This window comes from Leucoraja erinacea, chromosome 1, assembly GCF_028641065.1.
Source record: "Leucoraja erinacea ecotype New England chromosome 1, Leri_hhj_1, whole genome shotgun sequence".
NCBI lineage: Eukaryota > Metazoa > Chordata > Chondrichthyes > Rajiformes > Rajidae > Leucoraja > Leucoraja erinaceus.
In genome coordinates, this window is record NC_073377.1 from 100,679,327 (window position 1) to 100,695,522 (window position 16,196).

The following is a 16,196-nucleotide window of genomic DNA, read 5'->3' on the forward strand; positions in this document are numbered from 1 at the left end:
ACTATCCTATACTATGCTCCCTATACTAACACTATCCTATACTATGCTCCCTATACTAACACTATCCTATACTATGCTCCCTATACTATCCGATACTATACTCCCTATACTATACTCTCTATACCATCCGATCACTCCCTATACTAAAACTATCCTATGTACTAGGAACAATTTACAGAAGCCAATGAACGTTGGAGTGTGGGGGGAAACCGAACACCCGGTGAAAACCCACGCGGTCACAGGGAGCACGTACAAACTCCATTCAGACAGCATCCGCGGGCAGGATCCAACCCAGGTGGCTGGCGCTGTAAAGCAGCAGCTCTACCGCTGTACCGCCCTAGTACAGAAATTATGATTTATTACGTATTACACATAGCCAAGAGAACATTTAGATTCTGAGTTCCAGTATGGCAAACCACAATCTGTATAATTTGACCTGCTTTATTGGTACATTAATTGTTCTCCTCAGGAGCGAATTTTACACCTCCCGACATTACTTGCACGAGTCCAATTACGTTTGTTTTTTCTATGCTTACGGTTGTACAAATAATGCCAATAAAATATCACATTGGATTCAGAATTTATGTAATGCTACAATGAAACGGAAACAGAAAACAACTTCCTAGAAATCTTACTTTGTCAAGTTTTGCCCTTCCGAATGTTGATTTCTGTTTAATTTATGTGGCTAAATGAAATAGTTTTGTGCCGGACTAAACGTACACTATAAGAACACCCCATTTGCTATTTGTGAGAATAGATATGTAGACATTAATGAAATCAAGACTGTTTTAAAAATGACATTTTATTTTCTATAAAAATAATTGTTTACTGAATTAAAGCAAAACTGTCGGTAAACCGATGTAATTATGGAATAAATTTTGCGAGCTGAAGAATTGGTTTGGATTTATCTGAAGGAGCGATACAAACTATTTCCATGGGGTATGGGGTCAAAGTATTTCAAATACAGTGTTGTATATTTTTGCTTTGTCCCGACAATCACATACAGTGACTTTAAATGTGTTTTGTATTTCTGTTTAGATGTGTGTAATGTTTGCTTGGAACCTGCTAACGCTCGGTCAGTGATATCGTCCTTATTTGTCATATTGTAATATTATCATTTCATTTCGTGTATTAAATCTATCGGCATCACGGTGTAACTCGGTAACCTGGACATCTACCTTCCCCATCTTCCTCCTTCCCTGGCTCGGTAGTTATCCATTCACTGTTGCTCTCAGTTCCATGTCCCCCGCCTGAAGAAGGGTTCCGACCCGAAACGTCACTCATCCTTTTTATCCAGAGATGCTGCCTGGTCCGCTGACTCTAGCTCGTTGTGTCTATGCAAATTCCACCTACATCTTCCATCAGACGAGTGCCTTGGTTCCCTACACACGTCGACAATCCTGGCATTTATATGCAACATTCCTATTTTGTTTTAGTTTTAAATTGTCGGACATTTAGTGCTTTACTGGTGTAGCTGACCTATGAGAATGTATCCTCAAACTAATCAACTGTCGCCGAGTTTAAAACAAATATTTTTTTAATGGCAAAATTAAGCCACTATCGGTATTGAAAACACAGCAAAAACAAAATGCCGCAAAGGAATAAATTAATCAACTCATATTTCATTGGTGGTAATAAGAAAATGCAATTAAAATAATTTGAAATCTATAGTCCAGCAATTAGATTAATTGTTTCGTAGTATATTTGGCCGCAAGGGATACCCTACAGAACTCACACAAACTATAGAGTTTTATATTAAAATTATACATTACACGTTATGTTTAATCTCTTGGGATCATCTTGTATCATGGGCACAATGGAACCGTCCGATGTTTCATCGAGACAGGTAGAAAGTGTCAGCTATTTTTTGGTGGTCACAGTGAGGATGGCGATCCACCAAGAGTTGTCTTCCATCTAGCTGCTTGCTCTTTCTACTAATCCCTGAAGGCTGGATGCTTGTCTGAATCAAGTTTTGACTTTAATGGGGTTAGTGTGTGTGTGTGTGTGTGTGGTGGGTCGGGGGCTTGTGGATCGGAAAGGCATCTGGTAAACCTTTCGACCTTTATCTGTTGCTTATCACTGGCCTCTGATTTCTAGGATCAATGTATTCGTGATTTGTTTACATTTATCAGAGACTATTACTTCTTCATTTGTTTTGAACCGAGTTTGTTTTGACAACGTCTTAGCACATTTTTACTCCAAATACAAACAGCAACTCGAGAAGGTCGGATCTATTTCAAGCTATGTGTCTGGCTTACTGAAATTGAATTTGGATGACGTTGAAATTAGGTTCTGCAGTGACGTTGTAAGCAGCACCTTGAGTGCCCGCTGTCAAATAGTTGTCTGTTCGCGCGCACTACATCGGGTATATGACAACAAGCCTTACTTTGTCATCAACTTTTCTGCCGAAAACAACATGTAAATGCGCTTCATCTGTTTTTTAGGATGCACTAAATATGTAGAAACGATACATGTTAATTGTTGGTGTTACTGGTTTACATTATCTCGACCTCAAATTTAAATGATTACATATACGCATACATTTGGTCAAGTAAAAATAAAGCTATTTATTGTTGACGCCAGCCAAAATGACCAGATAGACTATCAAGATTCATAGATTTCGCCAAGATCGAAGAACACAATAACTATTAAGACTTTTTTACACTGGCACAAAATAGTACATTTGTTGGTCTTTTCAAAACGGAAATATTTACAAACATTTATATTCCGCGCTGTCCCACCTGTATTTGGTGGTCATTATTTTACGCGTTTTACATGCATCTTTCCTGCTTTCCGCTTTTGCATTTCCTACGGACAAGCTGCTCACATGTTTAATGGTGACTGAAATAGGTAATGAAGTTAATAAAGCAAAATCCATTCTTTTACCTTTTTTATTTATCTAAAATAAAATTATGTCCTTAAATATGATAATATCATATATTCCTCTGCCAAGCTACCATAAGCGCCTAAAGTATTTAAACAGAAATAAACTTACGACAATTTGTATTTGTTTTACTGCCGTTTGCAATTACAAAATGTTAAATGTAAAGTGATAGGGTGTCATCGCAATCGCCCCATTCCCTTAGTTTGTCTGTATTTTAAGTTTGTAACACAGTCGAACATAGAGTTCAGTTATGAGATGTCATGTGCCGGGAAAGATGATGGCGTTCCCTGAAGGATTCGTTGCAAATAGGACATTTAAGCTTTTCCTCTCTTCGTCTTTTCACTAAAGGTTCCATGGCATATTCTTTTTTGTGATGAGATCTCATGTGGTACACTAAATCGGATGTCATTCTGAAAGAGGCGTTACATTTAGCACACCAGTTTTGAGCTGGTAAACAAAAGGACGTGAATGAAGGTGGGAGCAGGGTAAGTGCAGATGGAACTTGCAGCTGAATGGGCCCAGTAGTCTTTGGCCAGTAGGCGGTGGCATATATGAAAGGACTTTGTTTCGGGAGACCTCCTTGTATATTACAACTGCCGTTAATGTCTGCACTTTGGAGCTTTGCAGCCAAGGCGTTCGCCTGATAAAACCTACCAGACTCGCCAACGCTTGGATGACACTCTAAACCAGGAATCACCTTCTGAGATACCAAGAGTGGAGGCAACTGACTAAACGATCTGGTTGGCTGAGAGAAGGCGCTCTTCCTCTCCTCTGTCCCACAGAGCTGAGAGACGCTCCTGAACGCGCTCCCCATGGCAATATTGTCCAGACAAGAAGGGACCTGTGTTTCAGTCAGGACAGACTTAATGTCCATCGCTTTCTCCGAAGGGCTGCTATTCGCCGCTGTGCCGTTCTTGTTGGCTGTATCGGCAGTGTGATCCTTTGGAGTCTGTTTAAGTGAAGTTCTCTTCACTTCATTGAATGCACTCTGTTTGACACCTGTAGAGTCTGGGCTGGACATCAACCTTCCATTTTCTCTCAGACTGAAATTCCCTCTGAACTGCTGGGAAGGGCAGGGAAGCTTTTCTCTTGGAGTGGGCGGCGATCTATCTGCCATTTTTGCACTGTGCGCTGCATTATCATTCTTTTCCACTTCATCGTACTTTCTTTTATTTTCATTTACGCCTTCATTTTCCCGATGGTTCCTGGTATTATCTCTTGGATTCTCCATGTCCCTGGCGAGATTGTGGAAATCTGTGGTGGGCTTGTTGTTTTCCACATTGGAAAAAGCTGATTGTCGCTCCGATCGGCTGAATTTCACACTCGGCACCACAATAGCGATGTGGTCACGGTCTCCACCACTTTTGATGTTCTCGTCCGAGGCAATGCAGCCCATTCGCTTCTGGCAGCGGAATCTCAAATGGGCTAGAAAGGGATATTCGCATTGAAACCGCTGGCTGCAGTCCAGGCATGTGTATGCGGACGATCCTGTGTGAATGAAGCACATTAGAATTAGATTGCTCGCTCCTACATGTTCCAGCGTTCACTGATTTAACAACCAGCAATAAATCATAATGTTAAAAGCGCGCGTCTGAAATGTAGAAAATGTTTCAGCAATATGATAAATAGTTCATTGTCATTATAATAATTACATTGACATATTGCCGAATCACTTTGCTTACACTTGCCCTTGTACAGCCCTTTACTCCATTATGTTATGTCTGTGTATTTGTCTACACAAACTGCTCCTTCCATCTTCCTGTCTGCCTCCTCTTATGAAGACTTCGACGGCCCCTTTCCAACTATCCATGTCGCCGTGGTACCGTCTACACGTTTTTGTTAATTTCTAAGGCATTTAAAACATCGGAGCATTTTATATGGAGGGTTTTCATACATTTCATGAAAATCAGGTAATAACCCAAGTTACGCAGGGGAGTTTAAATAATACATTTTCAATTGCCTATGAAATAAATAGACTGTACTGTGTCACAAAATGCGGGAGTAACTCAGCGGGACAGGCGGCATCTCTGGAGAGAAGGAACGGGTGACGTTTCGGGTCGAGACTTAACCTGAAGAAGGAATTCCTTCTCTACAGAGATGCCGCCTGTCCTGTTGAGTTACTCCAGCGTTTTTCGTCTTGTCTTCGGTTTAAACCAGCATCTGCAGTTCCTTCCTACACGGTACATTGTGCATTTGTTGATGCCTGTACGTGTGTTTTACAGCATCAATATGAGAGACTTTACTAATCTCAGCTCACCATTCATTTTCGCCTGTGGTCTGCCGTTGCTGAGGAGGAGTAGCTCCAACAGTTCCTTTCCATACCACACAAGTAGTTCTTCGTCTTTGTCAATCCGCCTCAGAGACCGGTAAAACAACTGGCCGTTCTTCACATATGCTTCAAGATTCTGTTCTTCTTTATCCCTGGCCGGTTGGACCAGCCTGAGCCACATTGAACCCTCTGAGGAGCTGTTTGCCGATGATGTATCCACCTGCAGTAAAAGAGGGCCACATGCTTGATGAACACGGGGCCATTGCCAATAATCGACTTTAGGTCGTGATCCACCGCACATTTCCTATCCCACGTTCCCCAAGGCGTAGATCCACCTCATTACTAGGATCTTATTGGGGGATTAAAAAAATGACACATGACTGAGGCCCGCTGTATTGTGCAGCGGAGTGCCGCATATTGTTGAGTATTACCAAGGCGTTTGGACATCGTGCTTATGATTTACTACGTATTACTTAAAAAATCGAAGCACCGTATTGGAAATAACTAAAAATCAGATTGACGATCCATAAACTTTATAGAATTACAACTTCTCGCGTTTTCGCAAATGTTATAAAGATATCAGGTAGCGCTGTATATCGTTATGGCGATTGGACACCATGATAATGTTATTGGAAAGCGGGGGGAGATGTGTTGCATGTGATGGGAACTTTTCAGGCACTGCATCAGTTACTGTGTTAGGAAGTCCAAGTGCCAATTGACAGGCGAGCCTTGGGCGCCCTTTACATGCTTCTGTACTTTAGTACTTACAGTTTTCCTGCCCCACCTAAACCGCATCTCTCTTCCAATATTTGCATCCAGCAACCGCCACCCCTACCCCCACATCGCTGTATCCACTCCCAGCCACCTCCCCTCCACGAATAAACCATCTTCACGGCGTGGCCCTAATACCCGCTGTTCTAATGGGCAAACGCGGGAGCATAAATGATGAAAGCACTCAGATGTCTAGAAATAAAAGGGACAGTCCTAAATAGTTGAAGGAAAATTCTATGCTAAAAGTATAAAATGAAGGAAAGTACAATGCGGGTAAACATGAGGGGGGGAAATATGGAAAAACAAACACATATTTTTTTTTTTTTAAACGGACTCGTGGTAACGTTGACTTGGTGAGACAAAAGACGAAATCAACAAGAGCATACAATGAGCACAGAGAGTAAAATGAATCCTACCCTAAATATATAGGGCACTGTCCTTTTGTCGGCTGCCTTCAGAGCAATGAAAGCGATGCTGTCATATAGGGACGTGTGGCTCAGAACGCAGGGCCCAAAGATGGCATTTTCCGGAATGTCACAAGTTGTATACACGCTGGTGAAAATGTCGGTGAGACACTGCTGGACCGCCCTGTTGGCATCGCTCTCCCTGTGAGCATGTGGATCTTCCATCGTCGGCAGTCGTTCTGGGAGGAAATCACATGAAAAGGTCATCTGAATGCTTGTAGACAGAGAAGAGGCAACATTCTTAAGCTTCGAAAATCACGACACAATTACTGGTCCAGATTGCCAATGCAGGTCAGATTTTGTTTTGACCAAGGACAACATTATGAGACTCAAATGAAATATTTATAAAATGCATTAAATGTGTAAAGAAACAAGAACCCGTCTGATACGGGATAGCAGAAACGCTAAGTATTTTTAAAAACAAGTATTGAGTTTTGCTGCTAAAACATTCATGACATGATAAGCCTAACAAGTCCTTTTTATGACACCCTTTTTAACTTTTATTCAAGCTGTTTAAAAAAATAATAAATAGCTTCGATGTTACGAATAACAAGCTCGCCCAGGCACTTGCTGATATTCGGACAGATTCCAAAATCTGGGTGGGTTCGGGCACAATGAGACGCGACCCTTACCTGTGTTACTACCAGTTCGGTGTGTTATTTTGGCTGAATGCTGGCGAAACCATTCATCGGTAAGCATCAAATCGCACCGTTACGGTATCTGCAAATGCAAATGAAATGCATGGAAAGTGTGCAGTCATTTCCAGTGGTTGGATGTCAGATAACCTTTAGATCTTTTCTACAAGAAAGAACGTATGTCTTCTTCGTCCGCTCTGCTCATTACCATAATACACCACTTTCCCTCTGAGACTTTAATTAAAAGCAGCATGCAGAGTTAATTATTTTTACCTCGACACGGTTATTTATGGATGAGAATGAATCCCAGTTACCTTGTTCGACACAGGGAGAGATTCGGTCAAACGTGGCTTGTGAAATCTGAATTGTACGGGGTGGGGGGCAGTTTTTTTTTATCGCCGGTAATCTTCGCAGGAATTGAATGAGTTCAGGGTCAATTTTCTGGGAAAGACGCTCCGAAATCGCAAGCTACACGCCAGAAACAGGGAATCTACATCGTTTTAATTTGGATGGTTTAAATAGAAAGGCATCGTATTTCATCTTGTGGCGGATACTTTGAAATGAATTCATACCATTCCATGTACATTTCAATCCGGTAAAGCACATTTTATTTCCAATCGGAGAACACGTAAAATGTTTATACAGTTGCATCGATTACAGTCCGATAAGGTGTCATGCATTTAGCCCTCGAAAAGCAGAAAGTTAAAGGCAATTTAAACCCTCGTCCATTTTTTCGCTTTCGATGCAAACGGAATCGATTTGCTTGAAAAACACAAACACACTGACAATGAACGTCAGAAAGGAACCTATTCTAATGATAACCAACTGGCATTAACCCAGTGGAGGCTTCACTGCCCAGCAACACTGGATCGTTAGCGCAATGTGAAAGCAGAGCCAAGTGGACAATTATGGTCTCTCTGAACTTGAAGTGAACGCAGCTCATAGGCTGCTCCAACAGACCCTGGTCACACAAGAAAGTGATGCCCTCGCCTTACCTGATCAAGCGACAATCATATGCACATTTCTCCAGATTCCGAGATTTAGGTTTTGTTTGTAAAGCAAAGAGTAACAAAAAAAAAATGCAACATACGCTGCAAACTCATTTTACAAATGCTTTATTGTGAATGAGGTTGCGCGTCCCTTACGGCGTCAAAAGAATATAAATAAAACGGCTCCCATGAATATGCATTTCATTCCATCCCCAGCAGAGCGTTTAGAACGAAGGAAAACATCAACAAAAAGTCAGCACTCACCAGAAAAAAAACGTCGCGGGTTGTTTTAAAATAGGTCTCTCGTTCTGTTCTTTATTTTTTTTGCAGGGGGAGGGGACGGGTGCAGGAGGAGGATGTGGCCGAGGTTGGAGCAGCAGCTGTGGACGTAGCGCTCTGGCTGGGTGCTGTCAGTGCAGTGGCATCGCTGGTGAAAGTGACGGTGATGCTGTGCTTCCGATACACGCACACACACACTCACACACACGCGCGCACAAAAAAGGAGCGGAGCCGCGGAGAGAGTTGCACATGGGCCCGAACGTAAGTGGCAGACACTTTGTTTGGTGGAGATAATCTATCCAATGACGCGTGTAACTCCGTCCCTTTCCCCTCCCACCCCCCGCACTGAGCTCCCTCCTCTCCCCTGCTCTCCCCTGCCCCTGCTCTGCTCACCGACCCGCACACTCACTCTGCTGCTCGTGCGCAAGATGGGCCGGCGGGCGGGCGGCGCGCGCGGGCGGGGGAAGCGCAGTTGGTGGCGGCTCGTGCCCGCTGCACCTGCCACGCGCCGGGCGCGCGCACACTTGGCTCCGGGCCTGGGCACGCGCATGCCCGCTGGCAGGAAAGGAGGGAGGGGGGGGAGCGGCCGCCGGATTCACGAGCGCCCGCGAGCTCCGGGCTGAGAGGCGCGCGAGGTGGGGGAGCAAGAGGGGGGAGAGTGAATGAAGGTAGTGGAAGCGGGCAGAGGCTGTTGCCGCTAGCCAGCTAGAGGATAGGGAGGGGGGTGGGGGGGGGGGGGGGGGGTGGTGGAGGGTAATATGGATAGCGGAGCGCAGAGCACCGCCGAGTGGTGCGCTGCTGCCATCCTCATCCATCACCCCCCCCCCCCCCCCCCCCCCCCCATCCCCATCACCCCATCCCCATCCCCATCAAACCGTCCAAGCCGTCCAGCCAATAATGATCTCAATCTCACAATGTGAGGGGCACTGCTCCTCGCCTGAATGCGGTGTAACAGCATACACATTCTGCGCTTGCCAGGCAGCAGATTATATTAAAGCTATTATAGACAGTCAAACGCCGAGTAGGAGCAGCTTACTGTGTCACAGGCACATTTTAGATCGTTGCTTCAAAGCCTACTTGGGATGATCAACTGCCGACAGGGTTTTTTTTTAACAGGTGAAGAGGTAGGGGTTTATTATTGAATTTGTAAAGAGGGTTGGCTAACCTGAAGAAACTAAACCCAGATTGCTTCCCACCGAAATTGGAATCAGTGATTTTGCATGTAACTAAAATGTCAGCACCCACTGATACGGTTCCACGTGTGGCAAAGTAACGTGTATTGATTGTCTATCAATTGTTTGTTTTAAAAACCTGGAGTGAATAACGGAAACCCATAAGGTAAATAATCTAAAATATTATTGGAAATAAATAGATGTCGGGACATTTACATTTCCTATGTATTACTTTGCTACTTTCAAAGCATTTGGTGGGCTTTAAATCTCGTACATAACTGGAGAATAACTTTGTCATTATTATTGTCCCGCCAGTCTCTAATTAAATGTACATGGAAACCACAATACCATACTTCATGACATTATTGATAGGATTGTTTCCCAATTTAATAAGCAGCTTTGTTCTGAGACAGTTCACACTTTCACCTGTGAAAGTTTACACCAATCATCATGACAATTTAAACTTTTTTATTGAATCTTTGCAGCTCTGGGCGATCCACTGCTGGCGAAGGAGCTTAATAGGAACTGGGCGAATTATTTTTAACCTGTCGGCAAACGGCGTCCAAATTCTTACGTCTAATTCAGGTTTCACTGAAATTTCACCAACTTGAGAGGACGGGCATTTTGACCATTTGATACAGACTTTGGAAAATATGTTATTCGTCCTATAGAGACATGCAATCACCTGTGCCACTCCTGTGCTGTGTTTGTTTGTATTCAATATTTACATCCCTACGTGTCATTTCAGGCTACACATAACTGAATATGTTATCACGTGTCAAATATATGCACGTTGATGCACATTTGCATTTACAGATAAGTGCAAACACACACAAATAATATACATGCATAGATCTATATATAAACGGAAACAGCACAATACAGTCATTTCATGAATATTTAAGAGGAATAGGCGCAATTATCAAATGATGTCCACCTTTCCTGCTGATTTTCACTCAGAAAATAAAGGCATTTTTGTAACCACGCGTAGTATAAATGATATAATATTCCGTGGATTGTCTTTATAATACTAACTACCTGAGTGCGCTGCGGTGATTTCATAAGAAGTTGCTATGCAAAAAATAATTTCGCGACTCTATTGCCTTTTCAATGAGTGCATTTTATGAATCAAGTGTGAAATCTAGAAGCTGTCACTCAAAAGGTTATTTTTCTGCTGCTGTATTTTCGGAATTAACAAAATTCTACGCTGAATTAAGGCATAATGAATATAAAAATTCAAGAGGATCATCAAACTGGAACTAATAATGACTTGTTTACCAAACCATAGACATCACGTTGCGATAAAATATTGAATTTAATTTGCTGTTTTGATGTATTGACAATGAGTTGCAGAAACCAGTAAATAAACACACTGCGCAAACCAATGAAAGACACACAGCCGCACATGCTAACAGGATAGCATGCTGTTTCAAAATAACAATACGTCTACCTGTTATATATTTTGTTATACTCAAAAGAGTAGCTTTGCTTTTCCATTTGAAATCGATTGCCAGCACATATAAATAGCTTTCAGATGCTTTGCTGAGTATCATTCGCCATGGGTAAGATTTGAAATGCGACCGACCTCTCGTATAAAAAAGGAGGGTTTTTTTCCCCTAGACTTTCGGTTCAAAAACTTGGGAGAAATTAAAATAAATAAACTAAAGTAGAACAGCGACCAGCTGAATTGTTTTGCGATATTCTGTAGACAAAACACATAAAACGATTGATATGCTATCATCATAAATCTTCCCATTGTGCCTCTGACCAACCATGCATGCTAAAACCCGTTTCCATAAAGTATTCAGTATTAAAACCACAAAGCTCACCCAATCAGTGGCCATCTGCCTCCACCACAACAGCAGCGTGTGTGACAGGCAGCAAGGGCAGCGCTCTTGGAGCGCGAGGACACACACTCGCGCTCCACATTGGTTCATAGCACAAACATTATCTGAGAACCATTATGTTACCAGAGCTCCTATGACAAATAAACTGCACGGAATCACGAGAAGCCAGAGAACGACTCGTATGAAGCAAGCAAGTTTGTTATATATGGCTTAATTACCTGATCATCAATTTGGTCATTGCAATCAAAAACTGATCTGAAAGGTACCTGGCCCTTTGAAAACTTAGAAATAATCTGAACGTTTGCTGTCGGGTTGATTCTTCGACCAACCATTGAATAAATATGCTACAGCAAGATATAGTTACCAACCGTAGAAATGATTCATACATATTATTGGTATCCATTTAGGGAAGTGCAAAGATCTGTGCTACATCGTGCGACTAAATTGTAATGCATCTTCAAAATAGTTTGGATCAAAGGTGTGGTCCTAAGTTTGACTGTGAGCTTGAGGTCTAGTAGTCTTAAGGGATATGTACTATAGGTGACACTCAGTAATATAACAACTTTGTTGCATTCATTTATTTAACCTAAAAGTAGTCCTCCACCTTCTGTACCAAACTGGTCTCAATGTACGGTGTCATTCTCTACCGACTACGATCGTGTGACCTCAGCTGCTGCAGCGTATTGGAACTGCATACAATTGGAACTGCTATGAATATTTCACTGAAGGTTATAGATGAAAAGGCCAAGATGAATCCTGCCTCAAAAACTTTTGCCCTTCAGTCGGAGGCTTGGAATTGCTCACCTGTATGCAGGAGAAGCCCGATTATATGGGAAATGTATGCAGTATATTTAGTTCTTTTAAACGCAACATCAAATCCTTGTAACATCAACACCAATGTGATGTGTTGCTCTTATCGCGACCGTATTCCCTTATAAGTTTCCAATAGCATGAAATGATATTTCTAATATGCGACATGTCTATAGGCTTGCATTAGGATGCAAATGATATTGATGCTCTGTATAATTACATTTACTAATGGATAGTGTTTGCGGTTTAAAATATATGGACAGGTATAAAGAGGAGTCTTCCAGCTTTGTTGTGTCATTGAGTTATTATTATTTCCTTTTTTATAACCCCAAGGAGGATCCGGAATTGTTGAAAGGCATTACACGATGCCTAAGTTAATCTACTGATAGAACATTCCGAACCCCGTACTTGTTTATTAAGTAGCCAACATATATGTTCTATTGGTGATGTGATGCGGTTGACATGTACCTCCCAGTAATAAACTATTTCCTTTTCATACATTATTATTTATTTAGGCATCTATATTTAAAATAACTTACTGTTAACTAATATAAATTAGTCTCATGGGGAAATAATACACCTCACAATGATTTGTGCGCACACCAAGAAAATTAAAATTAGTAATATTTTAATTATTTCTTATAAGAACGCGCAGAGAATGGTTTATGTCATCGTTTAAGTGCGTGACTAACCGTAAAGAGAATCTGATCACCTTTGATATCCAGTGGTCAACACTAATTTTCATGTTCGATGATTTGCCTAGTTTCCCTACAGTAGCTGATCAAAGCGAAACGTCTTTCAAATTTATGATCGTAACCATTCCGAATAGCGACGAAGTTTTAATTATAGAATAAACTGCATAGAAATATGATAAATCCAAGCGACTCGTCGCTAAATCTATGAACGTGTCATATTTATCGAGATGCATTAGAATAACATACTATCTATAGTGCTTGTAAGTGTATATTACTGTTTATTTTGAAATTAACACAGGAACCGAGGGAGTCAATTTCTGCTTAGTGACACTCATTTTGACCTGATATGTCGTACAATATTGTTAGATGAAATGTCTAACTTTTTGAAATACCTACATGACAAGATATTTGTATGAACAATACAACGCAATTATGACTACCGTATTATCCAAGTATTTGTTTGCTGTATACAAATAACACCAATTAAAATCCATACCTCTTTTCCATAATAGAAAATAATAGAAAATAGACGGACAGCCAGACAGACAGACAGACAGACAGACAGACAGACAGACAGACAGATAGATAGATAGATAGATAGATAGATAGATAGATAGATAGATAGATAGATAGATAGATAGACAGACAGACAGACAGACAGACAGACACAGATAGATAGATAGATAGATAGATAGATAGATAGATAGATAGATAGATAGATAGATAGATAGATAGATAGATAGATAGATAGATAGATAGATAGATAGATAGATAGATAGATAGATAGATAGATAGATAGATAGATAGATAGATAGATCCCCTCAGGGAAATTCAGATGTCCAGTGGCCAACACAGTCAAAACGTAAAGCAGACAATACATAAAATACGGTCAATACATAAAAGCAATAAATACTTATAAATAACCCAATAAATAACTATTAAAGTGCAAAGCATCACCATACAGTTTAACGGTCAGTATTATAAAAATCTAATGGCTGCAGGGGTGAAGGATCTCCTGAACAGCTCTGTTCTACAGTGCAGGGAGAGGAGCCGGTTGTTGTTCCGTGTGTTCCTCTGGCCCTCCAGAGTTTCATGGAGGGGGTGCCCGGAGTTGTTGAATGTGACCTGCACCTTGCTCCATAAATTACCCAGTTATGTCGCTTTTGCTTAACTATTAAAGGTTATTTTTTCTTCCAACTGTACGTTTAAAAACAAACCTGACTGTCTTTAATAATGTAGGCTATTCAATTTAGAAAACAAAGTATAGTGACTTTTTAAAACCAACTTCCTTGTATGTTACAGACCTTATAATCAAGATATTGATTCTTGACCACAAATAACAACCATATTTCCGATATTAAATATCACTGGTTGCGCGCGCCAAGTTTTCAACACTTAATTACCATGAATCTTATATGCTATCCGACCCGACTGTCCTAACATCTCATCTAAAAAGTTTATTTTCTAACACGAGTGTGCAGCGTGCATTAATTAATGCGATAAAATGCAATGCCAATAAGCAGTGCTGGGATTTCACTTCCAATGCTGTATCGGAATGCTTGAATGGACAGCAGAATCCTATCCGGTCCCATACTTGTTGTTGATAAGTGTTGCTTTAATATTATCACTGAATGCTATATTTTGCAACATCCATTCAACGACGAGCAGATGTGATTGCAATTTTTACTTTAAGTGCTGAGACCTAATAGTTCGAATATTTCTAATGTTAGCAAAAGCATCGTTTTAAATAATCCAGCAAACCTTTTAACGTGCATTTAATTAAATCATGCAATAAAATAGTTCCAAGCCTAATGATGATGCTTAGTAAATAAAGTACAAATGCTGTTTTTTTTTCCGAAGTGTTCAGTCGAGGCTTTTGTCGGGTCCCAGCAGCAATATAATTAAACGCGCTGCACATATTACATCGTTTCGAGGCAACTTATCTTCTGAACAATTTGACTGATAGAATTAAGATGACATATCCTTTGTTCAGTAATTAACAAAATACATTTTTCTTCTCTGTGTGCATTCAGTATCTTTTTCAAATAGAAACAAATACCCCCCCCCCCCCCCCCCCCCCCCCCCCCCCCCCCCCCCCCCCCCCCCCCCCAGCAGAAATGGCCAACATATTGTGAGGAGGCTGGATTTTAGACTACCTGCTTAGTGTAATTTCACATTTACTTCAAAGACATAACTTAAGGTTCAATATCAGAGTGTAACTTTTTATGTGCGGCATCGTTTATGTCCAGTTGTTCAAAATTAACCACATCACCAAGATAAACCTATATAATTATATAGTTAGAAAGTCCAACTATCAATACTTTGTGAACAAGATATATCGTATCCTGTAACAAAAGACAGCTTTAATTGACCGTGTTTTACTTTCACTAACTTTGGTAACTACGATTATTCCTGACTAAGAACCGTTGCGTCCTGAATGTATAGATGAGATCTCACAAAAGCTATATCTATATGCATCTGTTGGCAGCAGATAAAGCCCCAAATAAATCACAGATCAAAATGTTCATTGGCAAGGCTTAGCCATCGGGATACGCTACTGTTAAATGCATATAAAATCTCTGAAAAAGTAACAATTTCTTTACCTTTCGGAAATGTACATTCATATTTACTTTCCTATAACAAATTATTGTTCTTCTAATTGCACACAGTTTATCGAGTTCCCTAATGCTAATTGATGAAATATATATGTTGTGTAATAGAGAATTATTGACGGAACTTAGAATTGGGCTTACCCTTTAATCGTGAGCGGCCATGTAGCATTGGATCAATTGTATTCCCGGGCTAAATCAGATGTTCAGTTCTGTAAGCACCACGAGGTTATATAACATCTCACCTGGTTGTCAAGGTGACTTCTGGCACCGTCCACACTTTCACGAAAATAAACTGCACAGCCATCTGAAATGTCACGTCATTGAGCGGAGAAAAGTGACTATATATGGACATGGAGGTGAACATTTCTTGTTGAAGCATTCTTTAAGGTGATCTGGTTTGGGGAAATTTAATATGTGTTTAAGTTCAATTTGCTAGTATTGAGGCAGAACATGGAATTATTTCACATAAAGGGAAATTATCAGGGCTTTGACCAAGCCACACTTGGATAATTGTTATACTCTTGGTTCCCAACCACGAAAGATCATAGATACTTAGAATTAAAATATAATTTCTAATTTATATTTTCCTCCATAAAGAAAGAGCACATTGTTCTCAGTTTGTCCACAAGAGCCCTTGATAACTATGATCATCTTTGAAAGTCGTATTGGCACGGAAACATGGTTCTGCATTAGCTTGTCTCTACGTTAAAGGCTAAATGTTATATATTTGACATATGATATTAATGGAGCCGGCGTTTCAATCGCACTT

The 16,196-nt window shown here is 40.8% G+C and overlaps 1 protein-coding gene across 4 annotated transcripts; it reads right to left on the bottom strand.

The window, feature by feature from the left end:
* Nucleotides 1–2,544: 2,544 nt before the first annotated feature.
* Nucleotides 2,545–15,586, bottom strand: prdm8b (PR domain containing 8b). Of its 4 annotated transcripts, none has more exons than XM_055640223.1 (5): nt 15,569–15,586; nt 7,021–7,108; nt 6,341–6,567; nt 5,142–5,373; nt 2,545–4,372 (listed from the first exon to the last, which is right to left on the bottom strand). In XM_055640223.1, exons 2-5 carry the CDS (start codon nt 7,085–7,087, stop codon nt 3,129–3,131), a joined length of 1,770 nt encoding a protein of 589 aa, XP_055496198.1. In that variant the 5' UTR covers nt 7,088–7,108; nt 15,569–15,586; the 3' UTR covers nt 2,545–3,128. The 4 variants fall into 4 exon arrangements, with proteins under 4 accessions (XP_055496198.1, XP_055496191.1, XP_055496172.1 ...); XM_055640216.1 differs by lacking the exon at nt 15,569–15,586 and adding an exon at nt 10,914–12,348; XM_055640197.1 differs by lacking the exon at nt 15,569–15,586 and adding an exon at nt 8,277–8,573.
* Nucleotides 15,587–16,196: the final 610 nt, after the last annotated feature.

Bases quoted from the DNA above. Each gene is read 5' to 3' on its own strand.
- prdm8b (XM_055640223.1), bottom strand. From the start codon at position 7,087: ATGCTTACCGATGAATGGTTTCGCCAGCATTCAGCCAAAATAACACAC. The intron at 6,568-7,020 runs GTAAGGGTCGCG...ATTTCCTCCCAG, and splicing joins CCGAACTGGTAGTAACACAG to AACGACTGCCGACGATGGAA. The intron at 4,373-5,141 runs GTGAGCTGAGAT...TCATTCACACAG, and splicing joins ACCACAGGCGAAAATGAATG to GATCGTCCGCATACACATGC.